The 15,393-nt window shown below is 42.1% G+C and overlaps 1 protein-coding gene across 1 annotated transcript in view; it reads right to left on the bottom strand.

Annotated features, from left to right (window-relative positions):
• The window catches only part of NEK11 (NIMA related kinase 11), a 426,840-nt gene that overhangs the window by 244,991 nt on the left and 166,456 nt on the right, over positions 1 to 15,393 (bottom strand). Inside the window, exons 4-6 of the mRNA XM_088463785.1 lie at positions 14,950 to 15,068; positions 12,028 to 12,092; positions 2,144 to 2,270 (exon numbers count right to left, since the gene is read on the bottom strand). Of these exons, the coding sequence (XP_088319911.1) occupies positions 2,144 to 2,270; positions 12,028 to 12,092; positions 14,950 to 15,068 (311 nt within the window). The remainder of the gene's footprint in view (positions 1 to 2,143; positions 2,271 to 12,027; positions 12,093 to 14,949; positions 15,069 to 15,393) is intronic.

The raw sequence follows: 15,393 nt of genomic DNA, 5'->3' as shown, positions 1-15,393 counted from the left end.
GCTATCAGCCCAGGCCTGGTGTGCCCTGGAGAGGGGGACCCCTTTATTAGGGGGTCCCCGCCTTCCCAGGGATCCCCAGCTTGGGCCGACTAGCAGTCAGGGGTAATGCTTTGGGCAGGGGATCCGGTGAAAGGGATCCCCTAGCTGTGGTATTACCCCCCTGCTAGAAAGAGATTGATACTGGTTATGAAAAATACAGGGGACCCCTACCCATTTTGTCCCCTGTGTTTCCACAACCAGGACCGGTTCAGCGGAGCCCTGTGCTGGTTCATAAAATACAGGAGACCCCTATGCATTTTTTCCTCTGTATTTTAAGAATCAGGACTGGCTGTACAGAGCCTGGGGCTGGTTATGAATCTGGGGGAACACCTAATATTTTAAAAATTAAAAAAAAATTTTTAACACACAGAAACCTGCATGTATCTCATGGACTCGGCAAGCCTGAAGCTGGTCTATTGTTCTGGAAATTTTTGGCAAGGGTTTGTGTGTGATGTGTAAAATCACACCCTAGCACATATGCGATTTTCTATTGATTTCTATGGCGAAACACGTGGATGCAATTTTACCCTTGCGATTTATAGTAGAGGCTGAAAACTTGTGATTTAGCCGGTACCTACTCTACCTGCACCCTATTACATTTGCGAGTTGTTCTAAATGTACGTTTTTACCACAAAAATCTAATTTTTACAAAATCGCACCCTATTACATCTGGCCCTTTGTCTCTATAGCAGAGGATCTCAAACTCTGTCCTCAGGACCCCACACAGGTCACGTTTTCCAGGTCATCCAGCAGGTGCACAGGTGTATTCATTACTCACTGACACATTTTAAAAGATCCATAGGTGAAGCTAATTAATTATTTCATTTGTGATTCTCCTTACAGAATCACGAGTGAAATAATTAGCTCCACCTGTGGATCTTTTAAAATGTGTCAGTGAGTAATGCTGATACTTGGAAAACATGCACTGTTTGGGGTCCTGAGGACCGAGTTTGAGAACCTGTGCGCTATAGCATTCACAAGTATATTGGAAACATAACACAAGTTTAATTTGTTGCTGTGGGTTGCTGCATTTTGCACTTTGGGCCTGATTCAGAGTCGTACAACTCCAATGGTGGTCTATTAGTGCATGCGCAGGATATGTACTGCGCATGTGTCGATCAGTATCTGAGTGATCGCTTGCAGTGCCCCCTAAGCTACAGCATGACTGACATGCTGCAGCCGTTTGAGGGCAGAGCGGTAGTGGTGGCAATGGTGACCATTTTACAAAACAGGAGCCCTGGAAGAGGAGTTCTGGTGGCCAGTAAGATTTCTCAGATGGCCGATGGCTGCCCAATGGTGATCCAATGCTGTGTCTTTGGACGCAGCACTCAGATATGCAATGCCGGCAATGGGCGTCTTTAGTCTTCAGAAGCAACAGCATTTGTTCTGCATCGCTGCTGCGTCCAGACAACTCTAAATCAGGCCCTTAGTTAGTAAACCCCAGTATATTCTTTGTGTATGCCAAAATGCCTTTCTTTTTTCACCTTGCTAATTTATTATCAAAACAATTGTTATTAATATATTAGTTTCAGGTAATACTGAATGATTTTATACTAGTATAATAGATGATAATCTTTCTTTATTAGTAATTAAATTCCAACTGATCAGCAAACAACTGCTGATGGGAGAGCATCAGGTGCATGGGAAGTGTAGCACTGCGTACCTGAACGCCAGACGCACCATCTGCTGGATCACCCTGAGGCTCTCCACAGCAGAGACGGATGGATGATGATTAATTGTGTCTGCAACATGGACATTATGAACCCAGCACTAGTTGAGTAAACCTGAACTATAATTTCCAGTATTTATTCTCTTTGCTGACTTACTATTTTTGAAATAATAAAATTGCGAATAATAGGTTCAATGGATCTATGAATATTAATAGGATCTTTGCGTCTGCCATTATTTCTCTCTACACTCATGCAGTGACACACACATATACAGTGTGTATAATTTCAGGAAATAAATACGCTCATGCTTTGAATTTATATATGTCATCAACACTAGTCACAGAAATGTTATAGAGGACAGTTGTACATTGCACTGGAGAATTACTGTTATACATTTCCCAGCAGTTATCCTAATGAACACAACGCCTACTCACCAAATGTCTGACTTTGAGTCATATCCCTGGTGTTTCAAGGCTTCAGGGCTCATATAATACGGTGTCCCAGTGAATGTTGTTGCCAGGTCACATGAGCCCATCAAAAGACGCGAAACCCCAAAATCCCCTGGAAGCATTTGGAAGAAATATATAAACAATAAACACATGTGCTGTGATAATCTGTCTGGCATTACACAACAAGAATACAAGAGGCTAATTTGGGATCAGGGTAATGTTATTAAATAAAATATTTTTATATATGTATACATAACTATATATACATATTTATATATACAGCATATATGTATGGGTGTGTGTGTGTATATATATATATATATATATATATATGTATGTATATATATATATATATATATATACAGTTTGTGTATATTTGTTACATACTGGAAATCTGGCGAAGGCTCTCTCTGTCTCTCTACATTCACCCTCCCCCTCCCATCTCCAACAGCCTAAATATGCTATGTTATTGGGCTCTTCATCAATTTCAGCTTTGTTAAATATACAGAGGAGCAGAAATTAATGCAGATAATTAAGTATGACAGAAATGACCATCTAATACAGATAAATCGAAGATGGTTTAAAAACATTTATTTCAGCTACTTACGTACATAGCACATAGGAAGTGCTCTGTAACATAGCATTTACTGGATGATGGACGGCACCACTGGTAGTTTTACCCAAGTAATAAACATCAGTATGCTCATTATGTTCCCCACAGCCTGCTCTGTGTCATTTGTGAGCTGGCCCCTGTGAGTATCACAGGGCATTGATTCTTTCTACTTCTACCATCCATCTCAGCATATACTGCTAGATGCACAACCAACATAGTAGCTGCTAAAGGAATGGGTTCGATTCCCGTCAGCGTCAGCCCGACAGGAGCAGAGTGCGACGCAGCGGAAGCCCGACAGCGCTGGAAATCCCGATCGTGGATAGGTAGGTATCCACTAACCTAACCTAACCCTCCTTAGGGGTGCCTAACCCTAACTTCCCCCCCAAGTGCCTAACCCTAATCCCCCCTCTAAGTGCCTACCCTAACCACCCCCTTCCCCGCTGCGTAAACCTAAGTCCCCCGGGGGGGTGCCTAACCCTAAGTTCCCCCCGGGGGTGCCTAACCCTAACCCTCCCTCCCCCTAGCCTAACCCTAACCCTCCCAGGGGGGTGCCTAACCCTAAGTCCCCCCCGTGAGCCCTAAACCTAACCCTCCCCCCCGCGGCTGTCCGCTTGCGGCGCCCGGCATCACTACGATCGTGATGCCGGGCGCCGGTCTCCCGGCATCAGGGAAATGCGGGCGTCTACATCCAGACGCCCGGCATTTCACCCTTGCCGGGATAAGACAGTCGGGAAGCCGGCTGCCGGTATATAGGCAGTCGGCTTCCCGATTGCTTCCCCTGCTAAAACATTGGAGAAGCTATATAATAGCCTTCAAGTTTGCAAAACTGCTGCTATTCCAGTGAATTTCTGGCGCACAGACCCAAAGTCGCCAGAAATCGCACATTATCAGTTTAGATGTGACGCAAGCTACCTTCTTGATTTTTTCTATGACAAACACACGTCATCAGATGTACTAGTCAGGAAGTAATGATGCTGCTGAAAATGCACCTGAATAATTAGCTAAACAATAGACAGGGCCCTGGCGGTAACATAGCTGATAATGGAGCTATCTAACATTGCTTAGTTTGTGTAATGTAGATAATAACCAGGGGGGGGAGGATATACCCCCAGCCATATGCAGATACAAGACCCTGCGTTTCTGCCTAAGCTGGCAATGCAACAATTGGGGGAAGGGGGGGTCAAAGAGAATGGGGTCCTTCCAATTTTCCATTACCAGCAATAAGCATCACCAGTCTATCGGCACTATAGCAGAAGGACAGACAGCATGGGGAATACCAATATAAGTGGGGCCCGCAAAAAATTATATAGTTCAGAAAGTGATCCATTGATTAATATACCATGATGTAATAGGGGAAGCCACTATTTAGCAGTTGTTGACAGGAGGGGAGGTACAGGGGGCGAGTACCCCTGGGCCCTTCTCTCTTAGGGCCCCCCCCCCCGGATAGAGCTGCTCCAAAGCAGCTCTGGAGCTGCTTGGAGAACAATTTTGTTCATCTCCAGCCTCCATCACCCTGCACTGTTGCTGGGGGTGGAGGCTGTAGAGTAGCCAAATCGGTCCTCTCCCCGGCCAGTGCAGTGGCTGGCACCTGACCTGTCAGTCACTACTTGGTCCCTCCTCCGGCGGTGATGAATCAGCGCTGCGTCTACGTTACTGACACTTCATCCCCCAAGAAGACAATGAGGAGCAGGACGCTGGTGCGGGAAGCAATCGGGAAGCCGATGGACGGAATCCCGACCGCCAGCTTCCCGACTGTGTAATCCCAACAGGGGTCTAATGACAGGTGTCAAAATCTCGAAAGCCTGTCATTAGACCTACGCTGGGAGCCCGACAGCCGCGGTGGGGGGAGGGTTAGATTTAGGATTGCCGGGGGGTCTTAGGGTTAGGCACCATCCCAGGGGAACATATGGTTTAGGCGGCAGGGAAGGGGGTGTTAGGTTTAGACACTTAGAGGGGGGATTAGGGTTAGGCACTTGGGGGGAAGGTAAGGATTAGGCACCCCTAAGGGGTAGAATTAGGTTAGTAAATAGTTACCTTTGACGATCAGGATTTTTTTCCTCTGCCGGGATGCCGCTGTCGGGATTAGAACCGCCAGCCGCATTCGTATGTATTCCCGCTGGTGCTGTCAGACAGCTGGGACTTTGGGAGGGCTGAGCTCAGCCCAGTCAGCAGAGGTAAGTGAGCAAAACTGGTAGGGTATGGGGGGGAATCACTACATATTTTTTATAATGGCTGGGGGTGATATGTGTTCACTAAATATACAATGGTTGGGGGTGAGGGGGGATCATTTAATATATAAGTGATTGTGGTAAGATCATTAAATATATTACATAAGCGGTGAGCCATTAAATATATAAGGGTGAGGGGGGATCCTTAAATATATTATATAAGTGGTGGGAGTGATGAGCTGTTGGGAGGTGGAAATAGACAAAGTCATATATATAAGGGAAGACGTGGGGGGTGGGGCATTTACTACACATAAAAGAATGGTGTGTGTGTGCGCGTGTGTCATATATATATATATATATATATGTGTATACAAAAAAAATTCAATTCAGAGGGCACTCACCATCTCAGAAGGTAAACAGCTCTTTTTGTTTGTTGCATACCACAAGTGTCAAAATATTCAGGCTATGTCACACGTGTCGATCCCATGTGGTAAATAGAAATCCACAGAATGCTGAAGCCATCAGAAAAGCACCTTTTCTGAAAGCTTGAGCATACTGTACCATTCAATGTCCCTTGACAAAGGTCCCACATAGGATCGAAACGTTGAACATAGCCTGAATATTTTGACACTGGGGTGGTATGTAACAAATAAAAAGAACTGTTTACCTTCTGAGATGGTGAGTGCCCGGTGAATTAGAATTTTTTTGTATACCAGTGAACCTCATTTTTTGTGACGGTTACATTGAGGTCGCACCCCAAATGGATGTAAATGTTGCAGTGCATGCGGACTCCCTTGGACTCTTTATATATATACCTGCACTGCTGCCTCATGGAGGTGGGGGGAGAGGAGATGTATAAACAGCAGGCACAGCAAGGGGAGGTGGTGCTGACAAGAGGGAAAGGGCCCCCCTGTCTTAAATGCTTTGGACCCTCGGAAAGCTTAATCCAGCCCTGGTTGTTGTTTTTGGGGGGATTTTTATATTTTTTGCTTATTTGGTATTTCACCAAAACAATGCTGGATAATACTGTAACATGACCAATTTAAAGTTATCAGCTAATACACGAGAAATGTTAAGTACAGTCCTTAGATAAAGGAAGACAATCTTATGTCATATTGATTTTTTTCTCCAAGAAAACTTAATGTTGTCACAGAACCCGCAATCGACTCCTACTTGAAAGACATTACATTAGACATTGCATTAGACATTGCATTAGACATTGCATTAGATGTGTAAAAGATCAACAGAACATTTTTCACTCCGCACCTGACAATTGTTTCAAATGGAAACATCAGCAACTTCATTTTTGAGTACATGTCCTACTAACAGAAAATGTTAGCTTTAAATTGCTGCCCTGTCATTTGTTATTCCCCAGGTTAAGGACCCTGAAGCATTTTTTTCATTGTAACTTATTTTGCCTATCCCTCAAGATGGGTACACACTTGGCCTACTCGCCGACCTATCTAACGATTGGTAAGTGCATACACACTTAGCAATCGTTCTGCACTGTCAGCGCTGACATCACAACTGGGCTGGCATTTGAATTCGCCCATCAAACACTGCTGGGTCCCTGCAGCAAGTGTACAAGCAGTCAACAGATGCCCCATACACACAGCCAGATGTGCCGGTATATCTGCAGAAACATCGGCTATCCGCTGTGCTGCAAGGCCAATGTGATATGTCTGTGAACGACATCGTTCACAGACATATCGGAGGCACACCCCTGCCAACGCAGTCTTGAATATTGGCCATCTGTTCGAGTGCCCGATGTATCGCCCAGTATGTACCCAGCTTTAGGTGAGCTTGTATAACATATTGTACAGTATGAAATCCACTTATTATAGGGGTATATTTATAAAAAGTGATATCCCCTGAAAATGGCTACCCACAAAGGCATCACCAGAATGTATGTATCGGACATATCTGATATCAGCATTTGCTTGGGCTCATGAAGCAGTGTGTTGAAATGAAGCAATATAAGACTGTTTTTGCATTGAAGAACATGACAAATATTCATCCAACAATTTAAAAAAGAATAGATTACAAATATTCCTTAATCTGCTGCCAAGTGATTGAACAAGCTTTTACCTTTCTATCTTCTCTACAGTACTAAGAGTCTTTTGTTTTGAAAAGATCTGCTACATTTCTGCAACAAAATCTGCCATTTAGGCCAATTATCTGCTGATAGGGGGAGAGGCGGTGGGGGGGGTCAGTGTAGGACTCAACTGCATCCTAGTTATTGTTACAGGAGCACATTGACGTTCCCATACATGTCTTTCCTCTGGTCTGGTTTTTGATTGGAGTATGGGACATGGATTCTGGCATAGAGACCAGAGAAAGAGGTAATGCTCTTCTTCTCCCCCTCCCTGTGCCAACATGTGATGTGACCATGTACTCGGTTACTAACTCTGTGTATCTATCGCTGCTCCTTCACTGGTCAAACCAACAGAATAAGGGAGTGATATAAAAATAGCTGTGTGCAGTAGTGTGGCATCATTGACAAGTTACTTAAAAAATGGATAGCCTTTATTACTGAGATCTTACTGAATGACTACAATGACTGAGTCAGCTCTGATGCTCAATCAGTACAATGACAGTAAATCACAGTAGATGTCAATCAGACCTAATAACTCATATCTGGGAGGTGTAAAGGTGCCTATCCACTACACGAGTGTAGAACGACTGTACGATTACAACATTGTAATCGGTCAATCGGTCATCATACTGTGCAGTGGATAATGGACCTCATTCAGAGGCGGTCACACGGAGCGATTGGTCGTAGCAAGCGATGTTTTTTTCAACTGCGCATACGTGTACATGGCAGTGCGCGTGCGCAAGCCTGTCTTTCCGACCGCAATCCTCTTGCTCGTTAGTCACTACGAGGTCGTAGCTGAGATTGACATTTCGTGCTGTTTGTGGGTGGTTACACGGGAAGGTGCTTGTGAACGGGGGTGTGGTGGTGCGGACGCAGGCGTGGTTGACCTTAAAAAGGGCGTTTTAAGGGCGTGCCATCACACATGTCATCTCGTTGCAATAGCGATGCTACTGCTCGTAGTGCTAAAGGTAGCCCAGGGTCTACCTTTAGCATTGCGAGTGCAGGCGATGGTTTCTGCTTCAACCGATGTTTGTAGGCAATTAACACTGTAACAGGTGTTAATCGTGCTGACGTAGGTTGCTGCCAGCGCCCGACTCTGAATTAGGCCGTAGAGATAGGAGGTGTGCTTTCATTGTTGTGGGAGTTTCCGCGCTTACGATGTGCGTTGCAACTGAGCGCTCGTTTTGCATATTCTCAATCACTTTGGGTGCTACCGATCGCTCCCGAGCGACTGAATGAGGTCCAATGTGCCCACATTGAATGATATGTAGTTCAGTGCAGGCACCCTCATTCATCCCCGAACATGCACACCCTGACGATCTCGTCAGATAGGCCTGCATGTTCAGGCGTTGACAAATGCCAACAACAACCAGCGAGAGCGTGCTAAGCTGGTCGTTGCCGGCATAATTACTGCACGATTAATGAAAGATTGATCGATAATGATGTTGTAATTATTATTATTATTACCAGTTATTTATATAGCGCAAACATATTCCGCAGCGTTTTACTGAGAGAATATTTGGCCATTCACATCAGTCCCTGCCCCAAGCGGAGCTTACAATCTATGTTCCCTATCACATGTACACACACATACACACTAGGGTTAATTTTATTGGGAGCCAATTAACCTACCAGTATATTTTTGGAGTGTGGGAGGAAACCAGAGTACCAGGAGGAAACCCACGCAAGCACAGGGAAAATATACAGCTCCACACAGTTAGGGCCATGGTGGGAATTGAACCCATGACCTCATTGCTGTGAGGCAGTAACGCTAACCATTACACCGTCTGTGCTGTAATTGTTCAATCGCTCATTTTTCTCGTGTAGTGGATATGCGCCTTAAGATTTTACAGGAAGATATGTATGAGCTTAATCTTTTTTATTTGATTTCTAGTGGCTACAAAATCATTTCTAATTTCGATTAGGTACTGATTATGTTTAGTGTATGACTGTTATATGTAGTTATGCATTAATGTTATTTGCTAAAGTGGCAAAATAGGTGAAACAAACACAGCTGTAATGATACAGAGTGGCCCAAATACAGCTGGGTATGACTGTTTGGCATACACATAAGTATTTTCATGCTGCATGTGTACTAAAATATGTCCATATCTAGATTTCTACATATCTTTGACTTGCACCCCCTTACACCTGGAGAGGCAGAACTGGTTCCGGGCAAGTGTAGGTTAAGTACAATAAGGTTATATTCAATAATACTGCCTAGGGATATGACTTGTCGCATCCCCAGATACACCTTTGACAAGATATACCTTTTGCGGGTATTGGAGGTCTGGTGATAAGATGCATCATGATGATGCATTAGCAACATCATCACTGTATAACTGCTTCTGATTGAATGCTTGTGTATTGAGCCCTCCAGCTTATAACACGTCAATAATTTATGTCACATTCAGTGACAGCTCCTACCTTTTTCTTATGGGCAGCTCCTGGACTGCAGTCTGCGATTTGTTCCCATTGTCTCCCTAGTCATTGCACGTGTGCTTGTCAAATCAATACTTGCACATGTACAGTACATTCGCTATAAAACAACTTCTAGGGACTGCAGCCTCTAGAAGCAATGTAAAGCAGGCAAATTAACAATGTGTGCTTCCTGCTGGAAGTTCTTTCTGCTATTTGCTCACTAGACTGGCAGTCCCAGGGGAAGTAGTTCCAACTGCCAGTCCAGCGTTTGATTAGCACATAAGGGCATATTTATCAATATTATTTTTAATAAAATTATGTGAAACGGAGGGTTCTATTTAAAATGCGGTTGTAGTGTGATATTTCCAACTAAATTCGCATTGCAAATTTAGGAAATATCACAGGGATTTATCAAAAGAGCTTGCGATAAAGATCTGACCCTGTGAATCCCATCCGCACACTTCTCCCTGTATTTTTCAGAAAAAAAATACAGGGAGACGGTGTCTGCGCATGCACCCACCACCGGATACCGCAACCCCCCCTTGCAACCGCCACCAGCCCCCCCCCCTCGGCGAACTTCCCATTCCCGCTCAGTCACACTTACCTCTGGAGATCGATGTTCCAGTGATGTCCTCTGGGGCTCCGGATAGCTGGTCTCCCATCTACTGCACTGTGACCCCGGTCAGCTGTTCTATGCAACAGCTAACCAGGGACACAGTGCAGGATCCGGGAGACCAGCTGACTGGAGCCCCAGAGGATATCATCGGAGCACTGATCACTTGTCTATGGATCAGTTAAGTGATTTTTTTTTTTTTGCAGTGATCAGCTTGTGGTATATTTAGACCACACAGCTGATCACTGGGTGGCTGTTAGAGCAGAGCAGGAGTAGGGGAACCGGGGGAAACCCTGGATATCGCCATCTCCAGGTGGCGTTATTATCACAGGGCTTCCCCCAGTATTTTTTCACATTTTATTTTTAGTAAATATGGGCAGATCACATTTCCATTACAATTATGGGAAATGTGATCTGCTTACTAAAATATGTTATAATTAGAGTTTGGAGTAGAATTTTATGAATTCTACTCCAATTGCCCTTTAGTAAATTTATGTGAAACTAAAATAATGTGAAAAGGATGTGAAACATCCTTTTTCACTTTATTTTAGTAAAAATAATGTTAATAAATAGAGCCCTAAGTATTTTCACACCCTTTTCTCATTATTTTAGTATCACAGGAATGTATAAAAAAGCAAATGATGGAGTTTTTGCAAAAAATTCCTCCAAGCCCTCAATATCACATTTTTTTTTAGTAAGCAGATCACATTTCCCATACTTGTAATGCAGAGGGGTAGCTGGTGGCACATTGCATGGAGGGTTTTCACAAGGACAGAGCTTTCTCGCAAGCTCTGTCCCTGCCTACGATAAATGATACATCCATGCGATGTATTCAGATATCGAATTGCGATTTTTGGAGAATTTATCACATCCCATCCGATTCTGAGATGTGAATTGTGGTAAATATGCCCCTAAGCTGCTACTAGTCCACTCCTCCAGATGCAGGGTCGGGCCATCTCATGCAGTAATAATAATTAGTGATTGTAGTCACTGTGGGGGGAGGGGGAGGGCTAGGGGTGGTGTACAGCTGTGGATTTTACTGGGGGGGGCTGCAGCCCTTATGGAAAATACACCATTGGTCACATCTATATTATATGAAGCTGCAGTCATTTGCTCAGATTACTTGTCATTTCCATCTGGACTACTGTAGGAAAGTATATAATAAAATTAACTACTGATAAAATGTAATGTCATCACATTGGAATGTAAAGGCAGTTGGTCTGAACTCTGACCCCTCCCATCTGCATTAGTGATGCACAGGAGAGAGTGAGGGGGCGGTGTTAGAGACAGAGGGGGAGGGAGAAGGAGAGGTGAGGAGAAAGTGTGATGGGGAAGAGAGAAAAGGGAGGGACAGAGGAGTTAGAGGTGGGGAGAAAGTGTGGGGTAAAGAGAGAGAGGCTGGGGGGAGATCAATGGAGAGAATAGGAGGGAATGAAGACAGAGAGAAAATAAATAAATTAAAGACAGGCGTTATAGCTAGTTAGACATATAAAGTTGCAAATGATGTTATGTTCACACTTATCAATAATACTTTGAAGACATGAATCTCTTTTTTGTATATGGCACCTAATTACAATATACTGTGTATGGCTAGGGTAATCAACTTTTATATTTAACACTGGGACAACTTTTACTTTTTAACAACTTTTACTTTTAACATTGGGAGCCTTGTCCCTATTCTATTGTTGGGTGTAAATAGGCTGCATTTATATGCCTGATGCAGAAATACTGCCACTTTAAAGTTGGTCATATGTTAAGATGAGTGTTACTCTACATACATTTTTTTTGTGACAATTTTTACTTGATAGTTCAGGGAGCAAAATGCATCCAACTCAAAATGAGGCTCATAATGCCTAAATGTGAGTTAAGAGTCTGAAAAAATAACCTAAAACATAACATCTTACTTTTATATATACATAAATAATCTAGTCATTTTGCTATCATTTCAGAAAATCTTACCAATTTTAAGTAGATTATTTTTCAAAAATATGTTCTTTGCTTTCAAATCTCTGTGAAGGATTCTCCTGGAAATACAAATAAAAGGAGGTCAAGTGGAAATACAAACATAAATCTGCTCTACTAAATGCTTTTGTCAATGTTTAAAGCACATATGATCGCATGCCAGGAAATCTGTCAAGATAATAATTAGACCAAGAACATCCTCATACTAAAGCACAAGGAAACAAGATAAATAGGAAGCAAACATGTATATATAATTAAACTGACAGCCAGCATAGAGGTCAACAAAAAGCTAAGTAACACAGATCCATTTCACTGAAATAAAAATAAACTTAAACAAATACAGTTAATTAATGCAACAATAATCCAATCTCTTTGTATTGTACGGCTCAGTAGAGGATCTGCATAATGCATAATTCATATAAATATACAACTTACGTGGGTGACTAAATGCAAAGTTATATAAAATCATAAAAGCCAAAAAAATTAATCTAAAAAACAAAAGGTAATTACAATATCAATAGGAAGAAAGCATTAATTATAATGTGAAATACATCTTTAATGCTGACATGTTAATGCTTCAATATATTTTATTTCACAGGTTTTTGATAAATATTTTCCATTATTTTGTCTTTTTATATTTATAATGCAGGGTGGAGTGGTATATCAACCTCCATCCTTAAACCTACGGTATGCCTTCGTCACCCTGGCACACGATTTCATTACCGGTGCCAGAATACCGACGCCGGTCGAAATCCCTGCGCCAGCATCCTGATCGCCGGCATGCTGAAGGTAAGTAGCTCTAGGTTTAGGAGTCAGGAAGAGGCACTAGGGGGAGGGTTAGGTTTAAGGTGCGGGAAAGGGGAGGTTAGGTTTGGGCATTAGAGAGGAGGTTAGGGTTAGGCACCAAAGAGGGAGGGTTATAGTTATGGTAGGGAGAGGGAGAGGGTTAGCATACCGACCAACAAGTGTCGGTATGTTAACCCTGTCGGGATCCCAGCATTGGGATTCTGACAGCCAGGATCCGACTGTTGGTATTCATACCGTTTCCAAACCTACAACCTACTTCTAATTTAACTGGTTCTGTTTTTTTATCAATGCTATAACGGATGAGTGAATTATAAACAGGTAAGAAGAAGTTGGTATAAGTAAAGTAATGGGGCTGAGCTACTGACTATCGAAGTAGTTCAAAGCATTCAGTGGAACCCCTGCAAATTAATATTATTTGCATAGTTCTTTTTGTTTCTAATAACATGAATGGTAACTTATTAGTAATTTGTTTGACACCTAAATAGAACCATCACAAATAAAACAATATAATAATACAATTGTGCATTAAGATATAATACATTTTGCAGTTTCATTTCTAAAAAATATATGTGATTTGCAGAAAAATTGTCTGCAAACTCCACCCAATGCGCCCCCCCCTCCCATGGCACTACTTTTGATGAGACGGTCTCTAACAAAAGCCAGCAGGGTACTAGTGTGTTGCACAGCTATCTTGCTTAGCAGTGTTTGCTCCCTTCAGAGGACAGCAGGAATTCTGTGACTGTGGGTGTAAAGTAACAGCTGGGCTTTAGCTGCAGAACCTTTAATGCTTACATTACAAGTCACATCCTTGTCCATGGTGCTGAAACAGTTAGTTACATGAACTATTACTGCAAAGGCAGAACAGCAATCACACAGATGCTTGGCATATCATTTTAGGTCCTTAAAATGCGCCATCAAAATGAGTGGAGTAATAAAGCAGTTGTACAATATATAAACCATATTATGATATCTATTGGTAGCATAGCTAAGGCACATGCTGAATTAAATAGAGATCCCAGTTTTTGCAGTTACACACTTCCACAAAACTACATGATCATTATTAATATTCAGTTGGCCAAAAGTATGGCATATGTATATTGAGGTTAGTGTCAGACAAGCTACAAAACATACATGTTTTGCTTAGATACACAATTACAGTACATAAAGATAAATTGTAGATGAGTTAAGGGTAGTTATGGGGTGTTTTAGATAATAATAGTAATGGGACTGATTCTGGCGCAAAGTGGCAGTTTTTGTATGATGCTGTAGAAGCCAGATTTACTACCTTACGCTAATGACAGCTTCTTTAGGGCTAATATGAGGATTTGTGTGGCTTCAAACGGGAAGCCACTGCGCCCACTGTTTTTCCATCCACAGCCACGATGTCATCATTAATATTGACACATGCACCACAGCTCCATGCTAGGTGCAAGAGATCCTTCTGTAACAGGCTTCCCTTTCCCATACACATGACTCAGAATAGCACGGAACTGTAGCTACACACCCACAACACTCAACACTCTCATGTCACAGTCCTCTGTGATCGTATGATCGCCATGTAGTTCCCCTTGAAATGCCCATTTCACATAAACTGAGAATCGGCAAAGATCCATTCAACTCTGATTTGGCTGGAGATACGAAAAATGCACAAATGTATTTCTTCGCATGCACTGTATGCTAAAACTCACTATTTCCGTCCGTGAAAAAAGATGCATTCGACTTAGAATCAGCCTCAGTCTGTTTTACTTGGGACACTTAACCAACATTAAATAACCAGTATGAGCTATCTAGACAGCATAGGAGGCAACTGGAAAGGCTAAAGTTCGCATCTCTACTAATCTGGTGTATATTTTGTGGAATTTAGCAGTGTCAAGAGAATGTTGTTTCATTATTTTCTTTTACTGTCAGTTAAATTTTTTATTATTATTTATGTTTAAACATTTACTGATATTTGGCAACAATGTCAACATATAGCATATTACACATTAGAATTCCTTATTCATTTCAATCGCCAGTCAGAATCTATTAAGACTGTACTGTAAGTCAAATGTGTGAGTTCATATAATCAGCAAAAATAAAAGAATTGTCTAGTGTGAAAAAACAAAATTATACCTGTCATGCATGTAATTGACACCAAGCAATAACTGGATAAACCATTCTGTCACTTGACTTTCTGAAATGGCTTCTTCATTATTTTTAAAATCCTGTATTTTGCAATCAAGGTCTCGACCCTAAAATGTAAATAGAGAAACACATTAATAATAATAATAATAATAATAATAATAATAATAATAACACTAGTTTTAGTGAGAGAGAGAGAGAGAGAGAGAGAGAGAGAGATGGAATGTTTCACTAGATTAAATACAACCAGGTGTAAAGGTCTCATTCATTTGCTAATACATTCAGGAATGGTGAAATGTTTAAGCTGAAATTTCCCATATGAAGTATTGTGAAATGTGTGTACTCTAATCATGCAGCAAAAGGGGGTAATCCAATTCTCTGCAATGTGCTGCTGTGATGTTCGGCTGCATAAACTCCCAAGAATGACAAATTTTT

The sequence above is a fragment of the Taudactylus pleione genome, unplaced genomic scaffold (genome assembly GCF_031769625.1).
Source record: "Taudactylus pleione unplaced genomic scaffold, aTauple2 ptg000053l, whole genome shotgun sequence".
In the NCBI taxonomy this organism is placed as follows: Eukaryota; Metazoa; Chordata; class Amphibia; order Anura; family Myobatrachidae; genus Taudactylus; species Taudactylus pleione.
Note: the sequence above shows the minus strand (reverse complement) of the source record. Positions and strands in the feature narration are given on the sequence as shown.